The 25,108-nt window shown below is 34.1% G+C and overlaps 3 protein-coding genes across 10 annotated transcripts; 2 read left to right on the forward strand and 1 right to left on the reverse strand.

Moving 5' to 3' along the window:
* The first annotated feature begins 557 nt into the window (after positions 1-557).
* Positions 558-14,045, forward strand: LOC114186572 (serine carboxypeptidase-like 11). 8 transcript variants are annotated; one of them, XR_014995790.1, is made up of 16 exons: positions 561-847; positions 1,625-1,805; positions 1,874-2,019; positions 2,120-2,196; positions 2,323-2,445; positions 2,569-2,671; positions 2,809-2,846; positions 2,927-3,025; positions 3,107-3,193; positions 3,304-3,453; positions 3,637-3,708; positions 3,791-3,909; positions 4,009-4,122; positions 4,605-4,916; positions 8,999-9,044; positions 9,254-9,332. XR_014995790.1 is itself a non-coding variant. In XM_028074521.2 (15 exons), exons 2-15 carry the CDS (start codon positions 1,636-1,638, stop codon positions 9,335-9,337), a joined length of 1,428 nt encoding a protein of 475 aa, XP_027930322.2. In that variant the 5' UTR covers positions 561-847; positions 1,625-1,635; the 3' UTR covers positions 9,338-9,578. The 8 variants fall into 8 exon arrangements, 6 of the variants coding, with proteins under 6 accessions (XP_085530777.1, XP_085530779.1, XP_027930322.2 ...); XR_014995791.1 differs by lacking the exons at positions 8,999-9,044; positions 9,254-9,332 and adding an exon at positions 5,000-6,098; XM_028074521.2 differs by lacking the exon at positions 4,605-4,916 and having other exon boundaries at positions 9,254-9,578.
* Positions 14,046-16,041: 1,996 nt separating this feature from the next.
* Positions 16,042-18,319, forward strand: LOC114186571 (ABC transporter B family member 9-like). Its single transcript, XM_028074518.2, has 5 exons — positions 16,042-16,266; positions 16,389-16,617; positions 16,703-16,969; positions 17,048-17,311; positions 17,490-18,319. The coding sequence occupies exons 1-5, from the start codon at positions 16,115-16,117 to the stop codon at positions 18,129-18,131; spliced, it is 1,554 nt and encodes a 517-aa protein (XP_027930319.2). The 5' UTR covers positions 16,042-16,114; the 3' UTR covers positions 18,132-18,319.
* Positions 18,320-19,288: 969 nt separating this feature from the next.
* LOC114187396 (ABC transporter B family member 9-like) lies at positions 19,289-24,980 on the reverse strand. The gene is made up of 12 exons (XM_085674641.1): positions 24,649-24,980; positions 24,285-24,339; positions 23,978-24,153; positions 23,543-23,764; positions 23,211-23,449; positions 22,604-23,129; positions 22,246-22,519; positions 21,438-22,077; positions 21,129-21,357; positions 20,778-21,044; positions 20,430-20,693; positions 19,289-20,318 (listed from the first exon to the last, which is right to left on the reverse strand). Exons 1-12 carry the CDS (start codon positions 24,901-24,903, stop codon positions 19,674-19,676), a joined length of 3,792 nt encoding a protein of 1,263 aa, XP_085530767.1. The 5' UTR covers positions 24,904-24,980; the 3' UTR covers positions 19,289-19,673.
* Positions 24,981-25,108: the final 128 nt, after the last annotated feature.

Here is a 25,108-nt window from a genome sequence, read left to right on the forward strand (position 1 = left end):
TTTATTGTCTATTTTTATATTTTTATAGAGTCTACTTAACAATTTATATATCGTTTATCATCATTGTTATTAAAAAATCAACTATTACATTTTTCTACATTATCTATTAAATATTTTATTTAAAATTTTATTTAATTTCTTAATTTTAATTAACTCGATTTTAATATATTATTTAAAATAATTATATACAATATATTTTGTTAAAAAAATATATAAATAATTTAAATAAATTTTTATCATAAAATTAATTAAAAATTTATTTAGTTTTAATAATATTTTTTAATTTTTTAATTTTTAAAATCTCGTGCCCCGTGCATTGCACGGATAAAAGTACTAGTTTTTGTTTTACAAATATGGATTACTCTTCAAACCTACCCAAAGTCCATTTTTGACATATACGTTACATAGCATATCCTATTAAGTAAGCATATCCTATTAAGTAAATTAAAATTAAAATATAAATGTAAATTTAATTATGAGGTATAAATGATTTCATATACTTATATATTATAAAAACATACTCTATTACATTACTTAATTGGTGTCGGGCACAACGTGGGAGTGGTCCTTATCCTTATAATACGCAACCTCTGGAGGAACAGCAATAAGAGAAAAAGGAACAGAAAAAAAAAAAGAAGCACGAGAGAGATTCATAAGTGGGAACAACCTGAAGAGAAGAGAAGAGAAGAAGACACGAAGGAAAAGAAGAACAACCAAAAGGCCCCTGATGTGTGAAACTGTGTGATCCTGATTTAAGTCCCACAGGTGAGGTTATCACAATGCAATAAACTTTCACTTTCTTCCATCCAAATCCACTCACGGATCTCTATCCAGATCCGCCACTCAGGTACACAGTTTTATTATCAAGGATAGGTTAGATTTTTATAACCAAAATTTCAGTAGATTTTTACTATTTTACGATTTATCTCGATTTTATCTCATACTTCTTCTGCATGCAATTCAACTCATGTGTGGACCCATTTCTTTTTCAGTGCCCATATCTATGTCAGAGTATGAGTATGGTAAATTTAATTGGAAGGTTTAAGTACAGGACATTTAAAAAGATGGAAATAACACGTTAAGTGCGTGGGCCTGCTTTTCTTCATACTTCTTTCGACAGCTGCTTTTGTCTACATGCACCCCGTTTTCTTATATACACACCCGTTAGGCTTCTATTTTACCCTAACTGCATGTATCACGATCCTTTCATATATGCATCATTCCCTTTAAAAGAAACAATAACAATGATAAAAAAAATTCTGTAACATGTTTTGTTTTTTTGGATATGAGTTTGTAAGTAGTTATGTATTATGCATATAGAATTTGACACCTTTTTTTTAATATTCAAAATATTTTCTTCTGATTCTTTCATTTAGATGTTTGCATGACTGTACTGTATAGGTAGTCTAATATCTCAAAATAAGTATATAAGTACTTGTGTGATTATACGTCTGTCGTCCTAATAATTGGTATTTTTCTTTTTTTCAACAATTTCAAAATACAAAAAAATAAAGTTTGAGAAAATGTTCTCAAACAGTACTGAGGTGGATCTTCGCATACTTAATCAATCAATTAAAAATTGTGTTTATTTTAATCACTTAATTAAGGCTCGCGTGTTATACAGGGTCACTGAAAATGGCAAAGCTTAGTTCAAGTTGCAGCACTGGTTATGTTTTGGCTCATTACGGGATTCCACTTCCCCTTCTTCTCTTATCACAATTCTTCTTTCAACTTTCATGGTGTGGCTCCACAGTTAAGTTCCTTCCTGGATTCGAGGGACCTCTTCCTTTTGTTCTTGAAACCGGGTACGTTAAACTCAGTTAGAAAAAAAAATGTTACTGCAATGAAAGTTAACATTATATTTGTTGGATAGATATGTGGGAGTGGGTGAATCAGAGGATGTGCAGGCATTCTACTACTTCATTGAGTCAGAGAACAGTCCAAAGGACGATCCTCTCATGCTTTGGCTCACTGGTGGCCCTGGTTGTTCAGCCCTCTCTGGTCTTGTCTTTGAAATAGGTGATAGTATCATCATTGTTTTTTCAATTTCTATTTTGCTTTTTCGCAATGGTTATTATGTATTAGGCAATTAGATTACTATTCTATTTCAATGTTGCAGGTCCACTTGGTTTTAAACATGAAGAGTATAATGGAAGCCTCCCAAATTTGTTCTTGAGGCCACACTCATGGACAAAGGTTTCCACTGTTCTTGATCTTTTTGTTGGTTCAAAAAACTGGTCTTTTAACTTCATTGTATTTATTTCATCGCTTTCTTATGCTTATTTATTGATATTTAGTGCTGATCTTTTCTATTTTTTACAGGTTAGTAGCATTATATTTGTAGACTTGCCTGTTTCTACAGGCTTCACTTATGCCACCACAAAATCGGCTACTCAACGAAGTGATTCCACACTAGTTCTCCAAGTCCATCAATTTCTTAGGAAGGTGCTCACCATTTTTTTGTTTTTGGTTTTATTTCACAATTATCACCTTTTTCTTTGGTTTTTGTTGTTTATAGACAAGTATTTAGTTAACAGAGTTTGTATGATCATGTTTAATTTTTTGTAGTGGTTGATTGATCATCCAAATTTTTTGACAAATGAAGTTTACATTGGTGGCGATTCATATTCTGGAATTCCTGTTCCAGCAGTGGTTCAAGAAATTTCCCGAGGTGAGAAACTCGTGTGTTTCAATGTGTATAGAAAAACTGTGACCGCAAATTTATACTGAAGCTAAACCTTCTCTGCTGTTTAATAGCCTCATTGGGTTGTTGAAAATTTTAACTACTGTCAAATTCCATGTTTTCAGGAAATCAGAAAGGCGTTCAACCATGGATAAATCTCCAGGTTAGAATCTTGTAAGAGAATCCCGTCCTTGAAATATACACCATCTCTGCAGATTGATAACGAATCGTCCTTTTCTTCAGGGTTACCTGCTAGGGAATGCACTAACAACTCGAAGAGAAGAGAACTATCAAATTCCCTTTTCTCACGGAATGGCACTTATATCTGATGAACTATACGAGGTAATTTCATTGTAATTCATCAATACCTATCTTAAAAATTGTAAACTCAAATGCTAACGAATCTCTCGTTATAATGAAAAGTCACTGCAAAAACATTGTAAAGAAGAGTACATAAATGTAGACACCAGAAATGCATTATGTTCCAGAGATATGGCGTCATTTGACGCGGTACGCATCGTTTTTTTTTCTTCTGCCCCATCTTTCCATATCAAATTTCACCAGTAGAGTTTCTAGTGGTGAAATATGCATGACACAACGATTTTTCCATTGCGACACAGGCTATATCAGGAATTTCAGACACGTATATTTTGGAGCCAAAGTGCGAATGGCTTGATACGGACACATCTCAGAGGATATCACTAATTAAGAAATATCCCGCCAACAAGCTCTCAGATACTCATCTCAATTTGCCACCCTTAAGCTGTGGAGTAAACTTCATGTTTTATTGCATTAGACACGTTTCGCTTAATGCTTCTTTTCTTATATTATCCAGTTACAATCTTGCTATATACCTTGCATCCATAAACTACTATCAAGTTATTTCTTAATTGCATTTAAAGCCAAATTCTTCATTGGATTTAACTTGATGTTTATCTCCTTTCCACCATCAGACTTATGTATACTTCCTCTGCGGTTTTTGGGCCAATGATGACGATGTTCGCAGTGCACTGCATATCCGCAAGGTGCAGTTGATACTTGTAACAATATTCTTTCCACACATACAGTTAGTTGGCTATAAAATTGCATTTTGGTTGCATGTTGCAGGGAAGTATAGGAAAATGGCGTCGGTGTACCTTGGATATACCTCACGATATGGATATTCCAGAAAGCTATGGGTATCATGTAAACCTTAGTAGAAAAGGTTATCGTTCACTGATATACAGGTCAATATCCTTTCTCTATGCTCAAAAGGAATAAGGTAATACAGATGAAGGAATTTAAATATCACAAGGTAAATAACTTCTCTGTTGTATTGATAACAGTGGCGACCATGACATGAAAATAGCTTTCTTGGCAACTCAGGCATGGATAAGATCTTTGAACTACTCCATCGTAGATGATTGGAGGCAATGGTATACAGATGGCCAAGTTGCAGGGTATTCTTACTTTAGTTAGGATTACTTTATGTTGGATATTAGAGGAGGAAGATAATAGAACCAGATGACAGAATAATGGAAGAGAGAGAGCTCAGTTTATTGTTCTCCTCACATTCATTTAAAATGCTGAACAATACAATGTTTATATAATAAAAAAAACTTGGCTAACTATCTCCACTAACCACGTCTAACAATCCTACATTAGTGGTGCTAAGAATAACTTAAAAACTGAATCTTAAAGTGCTCCTAACTAATAGCCGAAAAACCTGCAACAGACTTTTGACAAAGTCTTCCAACAAGGTCACTAATTTTCTCTGACTTTTATTCAGCTTCTTACGTGTGCACATATGAGCTTGAATTATATTGCAACACCTCCCCTTAATTCAAACTCATACATACCAATTTTCTCCATAAAGAACTGATGTTTGGTTTGAGCTAAAGCCTTGGTGAACAGATCTGCATTTTGGATATTTGTGCTGCAGAATCTTAGAACGATTGTTTCATCTGACACAAGCTTCCTTATGAAATGATGCTGAACTTCAATATGCTTGGTTCTTGCGTGAAATGCTGGGTTTCTTGTCATAGCAATCGCAGACCTGTTATCACACCATATCTCAGTTGCTCCTTCTTGCTCACAACATAAATCTTTCAACAACTTTCTAAGCCAAACAGCTTGTCTTGCTGCTGCACCAGCAGCTACATATTCTGCTTCAGATGATGACAGAGCCACAGTGTCCTGCTTCTTTGAGCTCCAAGTAATAGCTCCTGAGCCTAAACTGAAAACTGACCCTGAGGTACTTTTCCTGTCATCCAAACTGCCTGCCCAGTCACTGTCTGTGTAGCTAACTAACTTGAACTCATTTACATGTTCATATAGGATTCCAAAACGAGTTGATCCTGCAACATACTTTAGAATCCTTTTTGCTGCACCTAGCTATTGCTTTGTTGGAGAGTGCATGTATCTGGATACCACACTTACACTATAAGCAATGTCAGGACGTGTGTGAGTGAGATAATTCAGACCTCCTACTAAACTTCTGAACAGCTTTTCATCAGCTTTTCCTGTGCCATCCTCCTTCTGCAGCTTCTCATTTGGGTTCATAGGAGTGTTGACAGTTTCACATTTTTCCATTGAAAATTTTTCAGTAAATCCTCTGCATACTTCCTCTGGCACAGAAATATTCCATTTTCTCCTTGCCTTACTTCTAGACCCAAGAAATACTGAAGCAGTCCCAAGTCTGTCATCTCAAATTGCTTCATCATTGATGCTTTGAACTCATTTAGCAGCTTCTGAGAGGAGCTAAAGTAGATGATGTCATCCACATAAAGACAGACAATAATGAATCCATTCATGCCTTCCTTTTTCACATAGAGAGTTGGCTCATTCTGACTTCTCTCAAACTGATTTTGAAGAAAGAATGAGTCAATCTTGGTGTACTAGGCTCTTGGAGCCTGTTTCAGTCCATAAAGTGCCTTTTGCAGCTTGTAAACCTTGCCTTCTTCACCATCTTTGACAAAGCCGAGTGGTTGCTCAACAAAAACTTCTTCTTGTAAGTCTCCATTGAGAAATGCAGATTTTACGTCAAGCTGAAACACCTTCAATTTCCATTGGGCAGCCAAAGCTAATACTACTCTTACAGTTTCAAATCTTGCCACTGGTGAGAATGTCTCCTCAAAATCGATTCCTTCTTGCTGTGCATACCCTTTTGCCACCAATCTTGCTTTGTGCTTTAGAATACTACCATCTGTATTGAACTTAGTTCTGAATACCCACTTAAGTCCAATAACATTCTTTCCTTCAGGAAGATCAACCAATTTCCAAGTCTCATTCTTTTGAATGGACCTGATTTCCTCGTTCATTGCATTCTGCCATTCAACTTCATCTTTAGCTTCATCAAAACTGGTTGGATCTGCAGCCATCAGTGCAAAGTTGCAGTTTGCATACAAGTCAACAAGAGTCCTATATTTTCTCGGTGCTGAATCATCTGATGAACTTGATGAGGAAGGACTTGAAGAAGATGATGAGCTGTGATTTGAAGATGATAATGGTGTAGGAGGACTTGAAGACTGCTGGTCATTTGATGGCACAGTTACGTCTTCCTCTGAGCAATCAGTCCCTACTATATTCTGCTGAATACTGTCACAACTATCTCTTTGCTTCCAATTCCAGCCTGCATTCTCATTAAATACAACGTTCCTACTGACCACAATCTTGCCAGTAAGAGGGTTATACAGTCTATATGCCTTGGATTGAGTAGCATACCCAATGAATACACATTTCATAGATTTATCATCTAGTTTAGATCTTAAATCAACTAAAGCATAAGCTGTACAACCGAAAACTCTTAAATGACTTACTGATGGTTTTTTTCCTCTCCATGCTTCAAATGGTGTCATATTCATGACTGCCTTTGTAGGAGAGACATTTAGGATGTACACTGCAGTAGCTACAGCTTCACACCAAAAGTTGTTTGGTACACCTCTAGCTTTGAGCATGCTTCTTGCCATCTCTACAACAGTTCTGTTCTTTCTCTCAGCTACTCCGTGTTGCTCTGGAGTATATGATGCAGTCAATTCTCTTCTTATTCCATGCTCCTCACAAAATGTGATGAATTCATTTGACAAGAATTCGCCACCACGATCTGTTCTTAAGGCTTTCACACATAGACCAGATTGTTTCTCAACCATAGCCTTAAAAATCTTAAAGTTTTCAAAGGCTTCAGACTTAGCCTTTAGAAAGTAGACCCAACTCATTCTACTGTAGTCATCAGTTATGAGCAAGAAATACCTACTTCCACCAAGAGAAACTGTCTGCATTGGTCCACAGAGATCAGCATGCAGCAGCTCCAAACTTTCACTTGCTCTCCAAGCTCTGCCATTAGGAAATGGTCCTTTTGACTGTTTTCCATATAAGCATCCTTCACACAATTCAAGCTCACCAATTTTAGGCAGCCCTTGCACCATGTCTTTGGAACTTAGAAGCTTCAGTCCCTGCACATTCAGATGGCCATACCTCAAATGCCACAGCTTGGCATCATCATCTCCTCTAACTGTCAGTGCTTTGCTCACATTGCCAGATAAATCAAGAGGGAACATTCTGTTTCTCCCCATAACAATCTTTACTACAACTTCTTTGGATTTCTTATCACAAATCAAACACAAATCATTTTCAAACAATACTGAATATCCAGAATTGATTAATTGACCCACACTCAGCAAATTGTGAGCCAAATTTGGCACATACTGCACATCATATAATAGCTTGGTGTTTCCTTGCTCCGTTTTGATTGCAATTGTGCCTCTTCCTTCCACTTCAAGTTGCTTTCCATCTCCAAGCCTCACCTTGCTCTTCAAAGATTCATTCAGTTCTCTGAACATAGACTTGGCACTTGACATATGGTTGGAACATCCACTGTCAACATACCACACGCCATCTCCTGCATCATTTCCAGCTGCACTTTGTGCTAAAAACAACTTTTGCTCATTCTCCACAAAATTGGATTTTTGATCACCCTTTTGTTCATCCTCCTCCTTCTTCCAGTAGCTAGCTTCTTTGTGGCCTGGCTTCTTGCAATAGTAACATTTGAGTGGACCCTTATACGATTGCTCTTTTCCTTCCTTATTTTGTCCTCTTCCACGGCCCCTTCCTCTAGAGCCAGCTCTTCCTCTACCTCTTCCACTGAATTGCCCTGTCTTTTCCCTGTTTGAGGAATCTCCTTTCACATGGAATGCCTTCTCTTCCTTCTTCTCACCATTTCTATTGAGCCTCTCCTCATGAGCTTGCAAGGATCCCATGAGTTCATCAAAGGTGTATTCTCCCATGTCCTTTGACTCTTCAATGGCTGCTACAACATGGTCATATTTGCTTGTGAGACTTCTTAGAACTTTTCCAACCACATGCTCATTGGTCATTGTTTCTCCATATGACCGCATTTGTTGTACCATAGTGGATACACGTGACAGGTATTCTTGGACCGATTCTTTGTCCGTCATTAGAGCTGTTTCAAACTCTCTCCTTAGTGATTGCAGCCTCACTGTAATCACCTTCTTGTCACCTAGATACTCTTGCTTTAGAGTATCCCATGCCATCTTGGATGTGGTTGCTGAAGCAATTCTGGGAAAGATTCCATCATCCAAGGCCTGTTGAATCAAAAATAATGCCTTGGAATCTTTCTTTCTCTTTTCTTTCAATTGCTGATCAGGTTCTGGAGATTGAGCATCATCAAATCCTTCTTCAACAAAACTCCACAGTTCTTGAGACTTGAATAATGTTTTCATTTTCAAGCTCCAAAATTGATAATTTATGCCTTTAAAGATAGGCAATTGTGAAGTGGCTCCAGATCCATTGTTCTGCATTATGAACAACTTTTTCACTCTCCAACCGTGTTTATCCTTGTGTTTGAGTGATCTCTCTTCTCACTCAACAATTCCCTGGATATGAACCCGGATTGCTCTTTGATACCAAAATGTTGGATATTAGAGGAGGAAGATAATAGAACCAGATGACAGAATAATGGAAGAGAGAGAGCTCAGTTTATTGTTCTCCTCACATTCATTTAAAATGCTGAACAATACAATGTTTATATAATAAAAAAAACTTGGCTAACTATCTCCACTAACCACGTCTAACAATCCTACATTAGTGGTGCTAAGAATAACTTAAAAACTGAATCTTAAAGTGCTCCTAACTAATAGCCGAAAAACCTGCAACAGACTTTTGACAAAGTCTTCCAACAAGGTCACTAATTTTCTCTGACTTTTATTCAGCTTCTTACGTGTGCACATATGAGCTTGAATTATATTGCAACACTTTATCTACAAAAAAAAAAGTAATTGAATATTGTGTATTAATATATATTTGTTTTCCTGCAAGCAGATACACAAGAACTTACTCCAATCGTATGACATTTGCAACTGTGAAGGCAAGTTTTTTCTGTTCTTCTTACGGTTCTTGTGGGTCACACGAAGACTCCATTTGATTAGGGTATTTTAGATAGGTGAAGAAGGGATAAATTTAATGGATCTTGTTTACAAAAATAAATTTGAATGGTGGAGTTGATGCAGTGAGAATGAAGTATAAGGCAATATTTGGTAGTTCCTTATTTCATTGTTTGTTCTGATATACTTTCAGGGTGGAAGCCACATAGCTCCAGAGTCCAATCCTAAAGAATGCTTTGCTATGTTCAGTAGATGGTTATCTAAGAGGCCTTTGTAGGAACAACCAAACTAGGTCATCTACTATGAGAGGCAATCCTCGAGGTAGATTTATCTTTGTCAACCAAATAAAGATAGTTATTATCTTTCTAAAGACACCTTGCAAATCCTACAATTGGTATTTGAATAATCGGATATTAAAGATATCAAGGATGTGCCAAGTTAAAAGTGATCACATTGTATTAAACATTGTATTAAAGTATTTTTATTGTTATGTATGTGAAAGATTACAAGAACCTTAATATGTAGTAATTTTAATCCACAATAGACAAAATAGAAATACAAAAGAACAATCTCATCTATTGATGAATAGGTTTGGACCCTATTTTTTATTTTATCGACAATTGTTAGATATTAATTTTTTGTTAATGGAGAAGTTGAATCCACGATCTCTCTTATCCTCTGATAGAACACATTATATTTTTTCTATCATGTTCTTTTGGAAGGCCGAACAACTTTAAAGAAAGTATATGTTCTTTTGGAAGGCCAAACGACTTTTCTCTCCCTTGCTACTTTTAATTCAAATATGCCTTTTAGTTCTAATGATTAACATGACAAATTAAGAATTACATGCATGATAGTTTTTCCTCAAAGATTTAAGATTAAGTTTGGTTTCATCAGTTGAATTCAAAGTCATTGCAAGAGTAGCTCAAAAGTTTAGGAGATCTAAAACAAATTTAAAAATGACGTCTTTATTTTAATACTTTTTTTTGAGTTTTTCTTTTATGAAAAATTATTTATTAAATTGTTATAATTAATTTTATTTAATATTTTTTTCAATAGATAATAATGTTAATATATGTAATCTTTCTATAGACATTGTTGATCTCAAATAAGTTTTTTATTATCTTTAGCTCTAAGAAATTCATCTTGATTAAAGCAATGGACACTTGAATTGTTAACATTATTCTATAAGTTATATATCCATTTCAAAAAAAAATCTATTCTTTTTATATAATTAAGAATATCAAATGGTTTATTATTTTCTGAACCTATAATTTCTCTTAAGAAATTTAATTCTTAAAATAAATTAAATCCATCAATATCAAACAAATTATCATGTTTTAAAGATTTTTCAAAGTTTAACCATTTTTCTTTCAAAAAGGTATAATGTAGTGACTTTAAGTTTTTTAACACTAAATCAAAAATCAAAAATATCTTCATATATTTTAAATTGTCAAATCTACGTTAAAATATGTTAATTATTTTATCTATACTTTACAAAAAGTAATCAATTATAAATAATAATTAAAGAGATTTTACCATTTCATTATTCTCATTCAGTTGTTTCTTTTTTGAGTCTAATACGTTTTTCAATAAGTTTAGGTTTTATATTTATTTCAATAGCAGTTTCTTTAACAAAAATTAATGCGTTTTCAAATCCATTTTCTTCTACTTTTCAAAGAATGAAAGAATACTTCTTAATTGTTCAATAATTTCATCAATGCTCAAATCTTTTGATTGTAAATGCTTAAAGTAAGTTCTTTTTTTTCTAAACTTAAATTATCTTTCTCCAACAAACTCAACTCTAAATTATACTCCAATTAATCTATTTTCGACAAAGACTAAACCTTAATCTAATTGATAATTTTGTAGGAAAATTTCAGTTCCTCATCAAGATATATATAAAAAAACTCTCAAAACTCGTAAATCGAAAAGTATTGAAAAATAAAAAATGTAGGAACGCATTTATAATTATAATACAAATCTAAAACAAAATAAAAACAATATCAACACGAATAAAAAGAAAAAAACATACTAACTAGAAGATGATGAAAAAATTGGTACAAGACTCTTAAAAAGAAAGTAAGGAGAGACAAAAGAAGTCACAAAGAGATAAAAAGATGTTAACAAGTGATATCAAAAGCTTAGATTTTAAAGTTGTTAACAACTTAGATTTGAAAGTTACTTTTATTATTATCATGATCTTAATTATACACATATTTTTTATTTATTTTTAATTTGTCCAAATGATGTATTAATTTTAAATTTATTAAATCAAATATAGGACATACATATAATTATCTTTATTTCTTATTATTTTTATCAATTTTTTAATATTTTACGTGAAAATTTTCAAGAATTGAATTGAGTAACCTTTTTATCTTTTGTTTTAATATTTATATATTTCTTTTTTATATATAATATTAAACTTGTAATTATTAAATTAATATTTAAAACAATAAAAAGGCGATACAAATATAAATATTTATATACCTAATATTCAATAAAATAAGAATAAAACAAAATTTCCATGTCAATTGAACAAAAGGTATGATAATCGAAACATGGGAAACTTTTCGGCATCCCATGTTTTCTTTCTGCACCTCCATATTTTTTAAAGTTTTAACTATTTACGGATTCCACGGTCCCTAATTATTTTAAATTACACAATTTATAATACAAAATTATATTATGAATTATAAATTAGTAACCTAAATTCATATTTTGAATCAAATAATCTATAATATAAATGTACATTGTAAATTATAAAATTTGTAATGTAAAATTATACTTTTGAATGATGTAATTCGTAACGTAAATATATATTTCAGATTATCTAATCCGTAATGTAGTTTTTCATTACGGATTATACAATCCAAAATACACAAAGATTATGAAATTTAAATTTTATATTTCAAATTTTTCATTGTTGATTTTCGTCTTTTTCCTTATACTATATTATTGTGATATTTCAATTTATTCTAATTAACACTTGTAAATGATTTTGAGAGTGGAAATGAAAGACGAAAATGAGACAGAGATAATGGTGGAAGGAGAAGATAGGGTGGAAGTAAAGATAAAGCTAGAGAAAAAGATAAAAGTGAGAGAAGATAGGATGAAGTTGTTTATTGGCTTAATATATCTTTAAAAAGTTACAAGAATGAATAATATTATTTTTTTCTTTGTTTTTCATATTTAGTTTGTTAGAAAAAAGTTGTAAAATATTTTTTCAGAAAAATAATTAAATATTTTATTATGAAAAATATTTTATAATTTAACTTTCTCTTATATTTATAAATAATAATTAAAATTCATAATAATAAATTTCTTTAGATTAGCGTAAATATATTATAAATAAAACAGAATCAAACTTCATAACAATTTTCAACATACATGTAATAATTTTAGACATACAGAATCAACACATATTTTGGTTATTGATTTTAGACGTAGTTTTCTGTTCACATGCTTTTTCTGATTCTAAGCTATTCTAAGCTCACCTCCCTACACATTTTGTTTTATAACTAAAAATCTGTTTTGTTTTGCTCTTCTAACTCACATTAAGTCCACTTATACTTTTAGCATACTCAAAAACTTAAAAAACATATAAACAAGATAACATATACCATTAAGGAAATTAAAACTTAAATGTAATTATATTTTATTATGAGATATAAATCATTTTATACACTTGATTATTGTAAACACATTTTTTTACGCTACTTAATACACTTATTTATTATCAAAACACACTCTTTTACATTATTTAACTCAGATCTGTTTCAAGTAGATTTTTAAATAAGCACACCATTTTTTTTTTAAATATTTCATTGTGTTAATTCTTTGTTATTGGACTCTGCTAGTGTTTAAAATAAAATAAACTATTTTAAAATTTTGATCGAATTAATTATTAGTATTTTAGGGATACAAGCTAATAATAAGAATAAAATACTTTTACTGAAATTGCTGTAGGAAGGAGCTGATGAGCTTCCCATTAAAAACTAAATTCAAGAAAATATTTATTTTAATCTAAAATTGACATGATAGTTGCATATGTTCTTAATAACACAATTATTCGTGATAGGTGATCATAATTTTTTCAAATCAGATTAAATTATTATGGAAAACAAAGTTCCTTACCGATATCATTATCAGAAAATTAATTAAGTTAACTAATAATTCTGAATTCATCAATAATTTGTAATTTTTCCAAATCAATTTAGGAATTTCATTTTTAATTCTTTCTATCTATTTAAGGGCATTTTCTTACAAAAATCCTAGAGGAAGTCTTAAAAAATAAGATAAGCTAAAAAAATTAGCAAAAAAAATGTGATAGATATAGTTTTTAATAAAGATTATGTGTGTTTAGTAGAAAAAAAGTAGTTATATATTAATTTAATTTTTTATTTATTAAATATATGTGATAGATATTTAATTATATTAATAATTAAGGATAAACCCATATGTAATTAAATTATTATATTAAAATAATATTGTCTTTATTATATTAAACTAAAATATGTAGTATTTAGAATTGTAAATTTTTATTTTACAGAAAAATGTATATCTAGTATATCGTATTCTTCTAGCCTGTTGTATTTCACTAAAATGAGAATAATTGGAATTATGATGGGTTTCATAAATTTCCAACTACAATCAAATAAAATGTTACAGCCAGCCATGGACACGACACATAACCAGAGCCTGTCGCTTGTTTGCGGTTCAAAGTGTTGAGATCAATCATATCAACCTTTCCAACGCTATGAAAAATAATATATGACTGTGATTCCGTGTTACAGAGAAATACTGATTATTAATAATTAAAAACAATGGTGTCTTGTCATACAGGACTCACAAACTCCGTTTAAAAACCATGGAAATGCCGTAAACAAAAGGGAAAAACCATTAAAAATGGCTAACTTCAGTGGTAGTTACAGTACTTGTGGTTTCATTTGTTATGGCCTTGTACTTCCCCTTCTTCTGTTATCACTGTTCTTCCTTCAATTAGCACGGTGTGGCTCCAAAGTTCCTTCCTGGATTCGATGGACCACTTCCTTTTGTCCTTGAAACCGGGTACGTTAAACTCAGTCAGACAATTTCTAAGAAAGGTCTTCATCCTGTTCTTTCGTTTCTCTATTTCACAATCATCACCTTTATCTGCTCTGTTTGTAGACAAAAGATTAGTTGTTACAGTGATTATTAACTGTTTGCAGTCGCTGATTGATCATCCAACTTTTTTGTCAAACGAAGTTTACATTGGTGGCGATTCGTACTCTGGCATTCCTATTCCAGTCATTGTTCAAGAAATTTCACAAGGTAAGAAAAAGCTCTATGCGCTACAAATTGGATCCACAAACCATAGGTAGAAGCTGATTAATTTGTATATCGTAGCGTCATTGGGTTAACATAGATTGGTTGAAAGTTTAGTGATTGCCAAATTCTCTTGTTTTCAGCAAATGAAAAAGGGGTACAACCATGGATAAATCTCCAGGTTAGCATCTTAAAGTATCTCTTTGACGTTGGGTATACATTTTTCCACAATTATTACTACAATGTTTCTGTGAGGAGAATCAGAAGTTTAGGAGTGAATTTCTCACATACATTAATTTGTTTTGTACAATGATTGATTGCATTAAAAAACCATGGAAATTCGGATGTGAGATCTCCTGCAAATACTAAAACTGCTCACTGCTTGATCATATATTCCAAGTAGTTAGTTAATATTAAACACAAATTTGACCAATTTAAAGTGAGATTTGAGTAGTTGACTACAATACCTTGTGTAGCATGTCTCAATTGTCAAAGATGTGTATTGATACAAAAATAAAATGTTCGTCACTGTTTTTACAGGGTACATATTAAAATATTTTTCAAACAATTAAAGAGGTGTGAGGGTAACCTTGTCAAAATAATTAAAAATATATTTCTGTATGGCGAAATTTGAAAAAAATAAGAAGATAAACAAACGCAATGTACTTATCCTAAAATGTTTTTTGTTTTCTTTAGGGATACCTGTTAGGGAATGCTGCTACTACTGGAAGCGACTTTAATGATCGATGGAATGGGACTTATTTTCGATGAATTATATGAGGTAATTTCATTCTCATCAAAAACTCTGTTGAAGAAAATCAAATGCTAACTAAACTCTCTTGTTACAATGAAAAGTCATTACAAAAAAATTGTAGAGGAGAGTACATAAAAGTACACGTCAAAAATGTATTATGCTCTAGAGATATCGAGTCATTCAACGAGGTACGCTTATTTGATCTTTACTTGCAAGATTTTCATTTGTAGAATCTCTAATAACAAAAAATCACAATGTCAATAATTGTTTCATTGTTATAGGCTTTATCAGGAATTAAGAGATCCTGTATTTTGGACCCATCATTTGAGTGGCTTGATAGTGAAACATCTTGGAGGAGATCACTAATTAAGAAATATCCCACCACGAATTTCCTAAACACTCGTCTCAAATTGCCATCCTTAAACTGTCGAGTAATCTTCATGCCTCATTCAATCACAAATGTTTTTTTTTTTCTTTGCATATTTGTAAAGTGATATATTTGCTATAACATGCATTGGTTGTTTAACACACCTTTTGTGAACTACCATCCAGAGTTATGTATACTTCCTCTGCGGTTTCTGGGCCAATGATGATAATGTTCGCACTGCATTACATATCCGTCAGGTGTAGTTGATACAAATGACAGTAAATTTCCCACATTCAAATGCATATACAAATTCATATATAACATAAATCTTGGTTGCATGGTGCAGGGAAGCATAGGAAAATGGCGTCGTTGTACGTTCGATATACCTCACAAGAGAGATATCCCAAGCAGTTTTGAGTATCACGTCAATCTGAGTAGAATGGGCTATCGATAGCTCATATACAGGTCGATATTCTTTCTCCATATATTGAATAAGGTTTGAGTAGTTTGAATTTCACATACCAGATAACTTTTCTATATTGCTGACAGTGGCGATCATGACTTTTTGATTGCTTTCTTGGCAACTCAAGCATGGGTCAAATCTTTAAACTACTCCATTTTAGATGATTGGAGGCAATGGCATACAAATGGCCAAGTTGCAAAACTACTTATTCGGGATAGCAGGTGGGAAACTTATAGAGCGAATTCGTTCAATGGCATTTAATAAGGTTGTGCACCAAGAAATCAGTTGGTTCGATCATCCTTCAAATTCATGGTATGTCGAGGTGATAATTACTTCCAATTATAAAAGACAAAATAAACATGCAATCATGTCATATATTAATTCCTTCAACTCATCTAACTCAAAAAAATAAAAAAAAATGGATTTCCATGCAGTGGTGCAGTTAGTGCAAGGCTAGCTACTGATGCTTCAACAGCGAGAAGTCTCGTCGGTGACAACTTATCCCTCATTGTGCAAAACATAGCAAGAATCACAACTGGTTTAGCTATAGCATTCACTGCTAATTGGATTCTGGCTTTTGTTATTCTGGCTGTGTCACCCTTGTTGCTTCTACAAGGATACCTTCAGACCAAGTTCGTAGAACGATTCAGTGCAGATGCAAAGGTTGGTCTAAATTCTGTTTTGCTGATTCCATCCGCAGAAATGAGAAAGTAGGCACATATTGACAAGTTTCCTTTGAGTTGTATAGGTGAATTATGAAGAGGCAAGTCAGGTGGCAAATGATGCTATTGGTAGCATTAGAACTGTTGCATCATTCTGTGCTGAGCCAAAGGTGGTGGATATGTACAAGAAGAAATGTTCAGGGCCAGAAAAACAAGGTGTTCGTTTGGGGCTTTATAGTGGTGTAGGACTAGGCTTCTCTTTTCTTGCTCTATACTGCACAAATGCTTTCTGTTTCTACGTAGGATCGCTTCTTGTGCAAGACGGTAAAGCAACCTTTGAAGAAGTTTTCCAGGTATGTCATTGTAATGTAACGGTCCACCTTAACTTGATGTTTTCTTCTGATATAGTTCTTACTATAGATTTTATGCAGGTTTTCTTTGCCTTAACAGTTACAGCAGTTGGTGTTTCCCAGAGTAGTGCCTTGGCTCCAGATACTAACAAAGCCAAAGATTCTGCAACTTCAATAATCAAAATTCTTGAGACCAAATCAGCGATTGACTCCAGCAGTGATGAGGGCAAAACACTAGACCTCATAAAAGGTGATATTGAACTACAACAAGTCAGCTTTTGTTACCCAACAAGGCCTGACATTCAAATCTTCAAGGATTTGTGTCTAAGCATGCCAGCTGCAAAGGTAACCACTAATCATTAAGAACAAAACTTAGGTATAACTTGTTAGGTGCATTTGATGTTGTCTTTTAGTTTCATCTCGATAATATGGTAATAAAAATTTGCATTGAATGGTAACATATCTAATTATTAAGCTTTTGGGTTGTACAAATCTAATAATTTGTTGAAATATGTCTGTGTAGACCGTTGCCTTGGTTGGGGAAAGTGGGAGTGGAAAATCAACAGTGATCAGCCTCATAGAGAGATTTTACAACCCTGATTCTGGACGTGTACTACTTGATGGAGTGGATATAAAAAACTTGAGACTGAGTTGGTTGAGGCAACAAATGGGTTTGGTTGGTGAAGAGCCTATTCTTTTCAATGAAAGTATTCGTGCCAACATAGCTTATAGTAAAGAGGGAGGTGCGACAGAGGAAGAGATAGTTGCAGCAGCAGAAGCAGCAAATGCACACAAGTTCATATGCTCTCTTCCACATAGTTATGACACCCCTGTGGGAGGACGAGGGACACAACTGTCAAGAGGACAAAAACAGCGCATAGCCATTGCAAGAGCCATTCTGAAAGACCCCAAAATCCTTTTGCTGGATGGGGCAACCAGTGCACTTGATGCAGAATCTGAGTGTGTGGTTCAAGAGGCTCTTGATAAAGTCAGTGTTAATAGAACTACCGTTGTGGTAGCTCACCGTCTTCCAACAATTAAAGGTGCTGACATTATAGCAGTCGTCAAAAATGGGGTCATTGCTGAGAAGGGGAACCATGAAGCGTTGATGAAGATCGATGGAGTTTATGCTTCATTGGTATCTCTCCATATTAGTCAATCATAGTGTGAAGAAAAATGCCAGTGCCATGTACATTACACGTCACTAGATAGCATCAAATTTTGCAACTTCTTCACTTCTTTTTTTCTTAAATGACTTGAAAATTCATTCTAAAGTCTTGTAAACACATATAAAGATCATTTCCCAGATTCTGGAGAGAAATTTTCCATAAGTATTATTAAATTTTTATTACAGTGGTTTTTTTAATATTCAGTTTTACAGTAATTACTTATAGTATCTAATGAACAAGAACATAATTGAAGTCTTTCAACTTTTAAAAGGACAATTATTTCAGAACAAAAAATAAAACATCAATAATAATTGGAAGAGTGTATATTTGCTAATAATAACTAGGGGGGGCATAAAGTTTCTCTTTATAATCAAATACTAGCTGATGATATGTTGGGTTTTTTATCATTAGTAAGAATCTAATTAAGTGAGTGTAGATTGGTGGTGATAACGACGAAAATTGGAAGATTTTAAGTTTTCGTAAAAACTTATTTAAAAACATCTTCTAAATTAAAATTTAGTTGGTAAAATGTTGAAAATCGTAACATTATTTAAGTTGATTGCCTTATTAAATGGAAAAATAAATGTACAGTTCTAAGAGACTCTGAATACACACATGTTCTACAAAATAAAATATTATCACTAAGGTCATTAATTTTTTAATTTTTGAGTAACTACCAGTATAAATATTGCGAGTTCGCTGCTAATGGCGTGATACATTATATTGTATTAACATGATTATATGAAAAGTCATTAATAATAATATTAATATCAATATATATTTTTCAAATGCATAAAATTGTCAAATCATTCATTGAGTTATTTGACGAAGGAATGTCTTTCTCTATGGTACAAAATGAGGAATGATTTAAATTTTTGTGAGAAGCAAGATTAAATATCCATTTTTTCGATATGTCATTGACACCACCGATAAGCATTGTCTCAGCACGGTTCAGAGTCAGGTTTTATGAATTCCTCTGTTACAAATGCTTTCTATTAACTTATTTTACAAAACAATACAAAATATAGATAAAAATTAAAAAAGAATTAATTTATTCATGACAATAAATACACAAAAATATATAAAAAGCTACATTATCCGTGAGCATAGGTATAGCGGTGCAAGAAAGAGTAGAGATGCTTGTATAGAGTTTCTTACAGAGAAAACAAACTTATACTATAAGATGCTTCATAAGTTCATTAAAAAATAGAACTAACATGGAAAGAGAAGAATGGTGAAGAGAAACCGAGCAATTGTCGTATTTGATGCTGAATATTATCACATTTAACACTCTAAATCATATTCAAAGACAAATCAGCCCATCATCGTACCTGAACATGTTATTAAAACATCTTTTATGTGTTTTTGAATGACAAAGAATGTCATTTTTTCTCTCTAACGTTATAAAACGTCACTACTCCCTTCTAATCATAGACATTCACATCCTCTACTTTTATTAGTTCGAGAATTTGAAATAATGAGAAGATCATGTCTCTAGGAACCAACTGTTTTCCAAGCAATGGTGCTTGATAAGAAATTTAAGATGCAGTCGTATGTAGAGCGACCAATGATGCATAGACTCCATCAATAATCTTCATCAACTCATTATGTGTTCCCTTCTCAGCTACCGCTCCATCTTTCACTACAGCTATTATATCAGCCCCTCGAATTGTTGTGAGACGGTGAGCTACTACTACTGTAGTTCTATTCACACTCACTCTATCTAGAGCCTCTTGAACTACTTTCTCTGATTCGGCATCAAGTGCACTAGTTGCCTCATCAAGCAAGAGGATTTTGGGATCTTTCAGCATGGCTCTTGCAATGGCTATGCGCTGCTTTTGTCCTCCTGAAAATCGTGTGCCTCTTTCTCCAACAAGGGTGTCATAGCCTTCGGGAAGAGCACATATGAATTGGTTTGCATTGGATGCTTTGGCTGCTGCAGTTATCTCTTCCTCTGTGGCAACTCCTTCTTTTCCATAAGCTATGTTGGCACGAATGCTTTCATTGAAGAGAATAGGTTCTTGACCAACCAAACCCATTTGCTGTCTCAACCAGCTTAGTCTGAACTCTTTTATATCCACTCCATTCAGTAGTATACGTCCAGTGTGAGGGTTGTAAAATCTCTCTAAGAGGCTGATCACTGTTGATTTTCCACTGCCACTTTCTCCAACCAAGGCAACAGTCTGCAAACACATTCATATCAACAATGTAGCTACATTACATGTTCCCAGATAAAGTTTATTTGTACAACTCAAAAGCTTAATTACTGGAATATCCAAGTATCAGTTGACTACCTTTCCAGCTGGAATGTTTAGACACAAATCTTTGAAAATTTGAATATGAGGCCTAGTTGGGTAACTAAAACTGACATGTTGAAAATCAATATCACCAGAAATGGCTTCTAGTGTTCTACCCTCATTGCTGCTGGAGTCAATGGTGGGTGTACTGTCAAGAATGTTAAATATTGAAGCTGCGGAATCTTTGGCTTTGTTGGTGTCTTGTGCCAAGGCACTAGACTGGGAAATGCCGATTGCTGTTATTGTTAAACAAAAGAAGACCTGCACAAATTTTGTGGTGAGAACTAGATCAAAAGAAACATCAAAATAAACATGGAGCGAAAGGTTTTGGTTGACTTATTTCACCTTGAAAACCTCTGGAAAAGTTGCTTTCCCATGTTCCACAAGAACAGATCCTATGTAGAAACAGAAAGCATTTGTGCAGTACAGAGCCAAAAAAGAGAAACCAAATCCTGCACCACTCACAAGCCCCAACCGAACACCTTGTTTTTCTGGCTCTAAACATTTCTTACGGTACATATCCATCACCTTCGATTCGGCACAAAATGATGCGATAGTTCTGATGCTACCAACAGCATCATTTGCCACCTGACTTGCCTCTTCGTACTTTACCTACACAGCAGTCAAAAGATTCTCTTGATATCCATCCATATTCCATAATGCATAATTTCAAACAAAACTGAAAGTAAAACTAACCTTGGCATCCGCACTGAATCCTTTAAGAAACTTCATCTGAAGAAATCCTTGCATAAGGACCAAGGGTGACACAGCCAGAATAATGAAAGCAAGAATCCAATTAGCAGTGAATGATATAACTAGACCAGCTATGATTGTTGATAAGTTTTGCACAATGAGGGCCAGTGTATCACCAACTAGACTTTTCACTGTTGAAGCATCACTAGATAACCTTGCCCCAACTGCACCACTGGAAAGTGATTCATATCCTTTAGTTGACGAGTATAAGAAATTGCAACACATAATAATTAAAATATCTTACTAAAATACCTTGAATTTGCAGGATCATCAAACCAACTGATTTCTTGATGGACAACCTTTTCAAATGTCAGTGAACGAATTCTTTCTACTAATTTTCCTCCGGCAACGCCGAAGAAGTAATTTTGCACAGGTATGACCACAAGAGTAATTAAACCCAAACCCACATATAGAAGTGCCCAGAACCTAGAATCTTTCCGCTGTTTTTCTGGAGGTTCAAAGAACATAGATATTGCTGAGGAAAACAAGAAGCCAAACATAGGGAAGACAAGACCATTTATTATTGCAGCAACGGATCCAAGCACTAACACAGGAACTTCAGGCTTGTTTAAGTAGGCCAAACGTCTCAAAGAAACCTTCTTAGCATCACCTTTACTTTTTTCAACATCCCCATCTTCTATTTCTACAGATTCATGTACCCCACTTCGATGAGAAAGAGTAAAGCTATGTGAGTGTCTACTAGATGAATCTCTTCTTAATGAAACTTGTCTCTGAGTGGAAGATCTAGCTATGTGGCTATCAAAAATAACATTGTTACTTGACTTCTCTGCTTCAGAATTATGGCTACCCTCAGCTTCCGTAGCTCCTTCCTGTAGGCGAATAAGCTGAGAATAAGCACCGTCAACATCCTTGATTAACTCATCATGAGTTCCTACAAATAAAACCAAGCGTCAAAAGTGAACACCTTGTTCCAAGATGTCTCAAAAAATTGAATTTTCTTTCATAGATTGCGACAATGAGTTAACATGATATAGAAAATGGACCCAAACTACTTTTGACATACACACATAAAGAAAAAAACAATTGATTCACGTTTAACCTTGCTCCACAATTTTTCCTTGATGAACCACCGCTATGGTGTCAGCATTTCTGATTGTTGTCAAGCGATGTGCAACAACTACAGTAGTCCTTTTTGACATGGCTTGTTCTAATGCTTCTTGAACAACACGTTCGGACTCGGCATCTAATGCACTAGTTGCTTCATCAAGAAGAAGGATTCTTGGGTTCTTTAAAATTGCCCTTGCAATTGCAATTCTCTGCTTTTGCCCACCAGAAAGTTGAGTCCCATTCTGGCCTGCCATTGTCTCAAGGCCCTACTAGCAGAATAAAACACATTAATAGAATTAATAAAAGAAAGCAACCTAAAACGAGAATTGATTTTGGAACATTTATTACACCTGAGGCAGCTTGTCAATGAACGTATTGGCATTAGCAAGTGTTATTGCTGACTTAATTTCCTCATCAGTTGCACCTTCTTTTCCATACATAATGTTCTCTTTGATACTTGCTGCAAACAGAATAGGTTCTTGACTAACCAACCCAATTTGTTCTCTTATCCATCTAACCTGAAAATTCTTCAAATTGACGCCATCTATCAGTACCTCTCCAGCATCAGGATCGTAGAATCTTTCCAATAAGCTTATCACAGTAGACTTTCCACTTCCACTTTGACCCACTAAAGCAGCAGTTGTGCCACTGGGAACATATAATGAGAATCCAGAGAAGATCTGCACATTTTTCCTTGCAGGGTAGCTAAAGTAAACATCTTTTAGTTCAATATCCCCCCTTATGTCTTCCATGACAACACCATTGGTGTCATAAGCATCAATTTCTGGCTTTCTTTTAATTGTCTCAAACATCTTATATGCTGCTGCTTGTCCTGCGGCAAATGCGTTTAGGCAAGGAGATGTTTGACCAAGTGACCTGCGAATGTTAGAAAGATTAATCAGGTTTCAGTTCTTCATTAGGAATGCTAAGCTATGTGAAATCCAGAAAAAATCTTACGTTCCGCCAGTCATAAGAGCTATTATTACAGTGATGACGGTTCCACCCTGGAATTCTTTCTCAATAACCAGTTTAGAACCATACCACATTGCAAGTGCATAGGTGCAGAAGACAATCAACAAAAGTAACCCCATTCCTAAACCAGAGGTCATCCCTTGTTGAACCATAGTTTTATAAGCAATTTTTAACTTGATATTATACTTTTCTATTGCTTTTCTCTCACCAGTGAAAGATGCCACCTAGTTACATTGCAGAAGAAATTCAAGGACAATGGTTAGATAAAAATCATTCATTTTTTTTTTCTACAACTAATTTGTGTGACTGTGACTTACTGTTCTAATAGCTCCCACTGTTTGTTCAACCACAGTTCCTGCCTCTGCGTAAGCAGCTTGGCCACGACTTGACATTCTGCTCATCAACACGGACAGAATTCCACGAGTAACAACAATACATGGTATACATGCGACCAAAACAACAGTAAGTCGCCATCCTCTTACAAAGGCAATCACAAAGCCACCAATAAAAGTTGAAGCAAGTTGTATAAACTTCCCAACCTATCAATATAATTTTTTATCGTAAGTACAAAGGATGAGAAGTCAGAAAAAAAAATCGTTAGCATAAATTAGTTTGTCATTGTTCTTTTCAATATTATGTTGCCAGTGTTTTTTCATCATTATTATCGATGTTTAAATTTTCTCGACTAGTTAACGTAATACTTGCAGACCATGACCCATAATAACAATTGAGATTATCTTGGAGTATGATACCTTTTCTCCCATGGAATCTTGAATGAGAATAGTGTCACCAGACATTCTCCCAATAACCTCACCAGTTGTTGTCTCAGTGTCAAAGAAAGCAATGTCCTGCTTCAATATAGTTTTCAAGTACAAACCTCGAATCCTCGCGGCTTGTCTTTCTCCTGTCACCATCCAACATGTTACCTCTGCAACATTTAACAAAACCACCGTAACCCTGATATCAAAATTCTGCAATTATCTGACACTGAACTAACACAACATAATATATAGTCTCTAAGAAATAAATAAACAGAAAAAGAAGCGTGTGCCGTCTTACGGAGAAACGAGGCAACTCCACTCGCAATAGCCAAGTATACAAATAATAACGAAACCTGAAATTTGAAATAAGAGTACCAAAACATAAAGTTAATGTTACTTTAGACGTAATGCCAAATTTGTAATTTTATTAGAGTAGTAATATTTTTTGCATGTAGTAATCAAGGAAAACAACCCTTTTGCATATAAAGACCAAGACTGTGTTCAATGGTCCTCCTTCTTACCCTTCTACATAACCAGGATTATTTTGAACCATAAAGAATCATAAAGAACCATTCTTGTCTGTGTTATGAGTATTCCCCATCCCGTTGGAGCAGATACTATAAAAAGAAAAAAAAAAACTTTCATTGCATGCACACATATACCTTAGAAACCTCTTTGATGGTATTTGATGGATCGGTGGAGCCAAAGGTGTTGATAAGCTTTCCTACAATGACAGACATGATAGGCTGCGACCAGCCATTAGCCATGGCAGAGATTGTGCCAATGGCCATGAAGGCCACGTCAAGATGATCTGCAAAAGTGAATAGCTTGTAGAAGGGAACCTTCTGGTTGGCATTGTCTCTTTCATGGTGTTGAGGTGACGTAGAAGAAGGTGGCATGTCGGTGTTGTGTGCCATGGCTGGCTCAAGAGAGATGAAGAGCAAACCAAATAAGGAAGAAAAGAGTGAGAGAAGTGGGAAGAGTTATTGGTGGAAGATTACATGATTCAGTTAATATGTTTCTATTTATATCAGTCACTTCATTAATACTTTATCGTCATGATGGAACATTTTTCTATTCTTTCTATGTATGACATTAGTAAAAAATATAGACAAATTTTCT

The sequence above is a fragment of the Vigna unguiculata genome, chromosome 6, assembly GCF_037176805.1.
Source record: "Vigna unguiculata cultivar grain cowpea cultivar isolate G323 ecotype 2 chromosome 6, ASM3717680v1, whole genome shotgun sequence".
NCBI classification, from domain to species: Eukaryota; Viridiplantae; Streptophyta; class Magnoliopsida; order Fabales; family Fabaceae; genus Vigna; species Vigna unguiculata.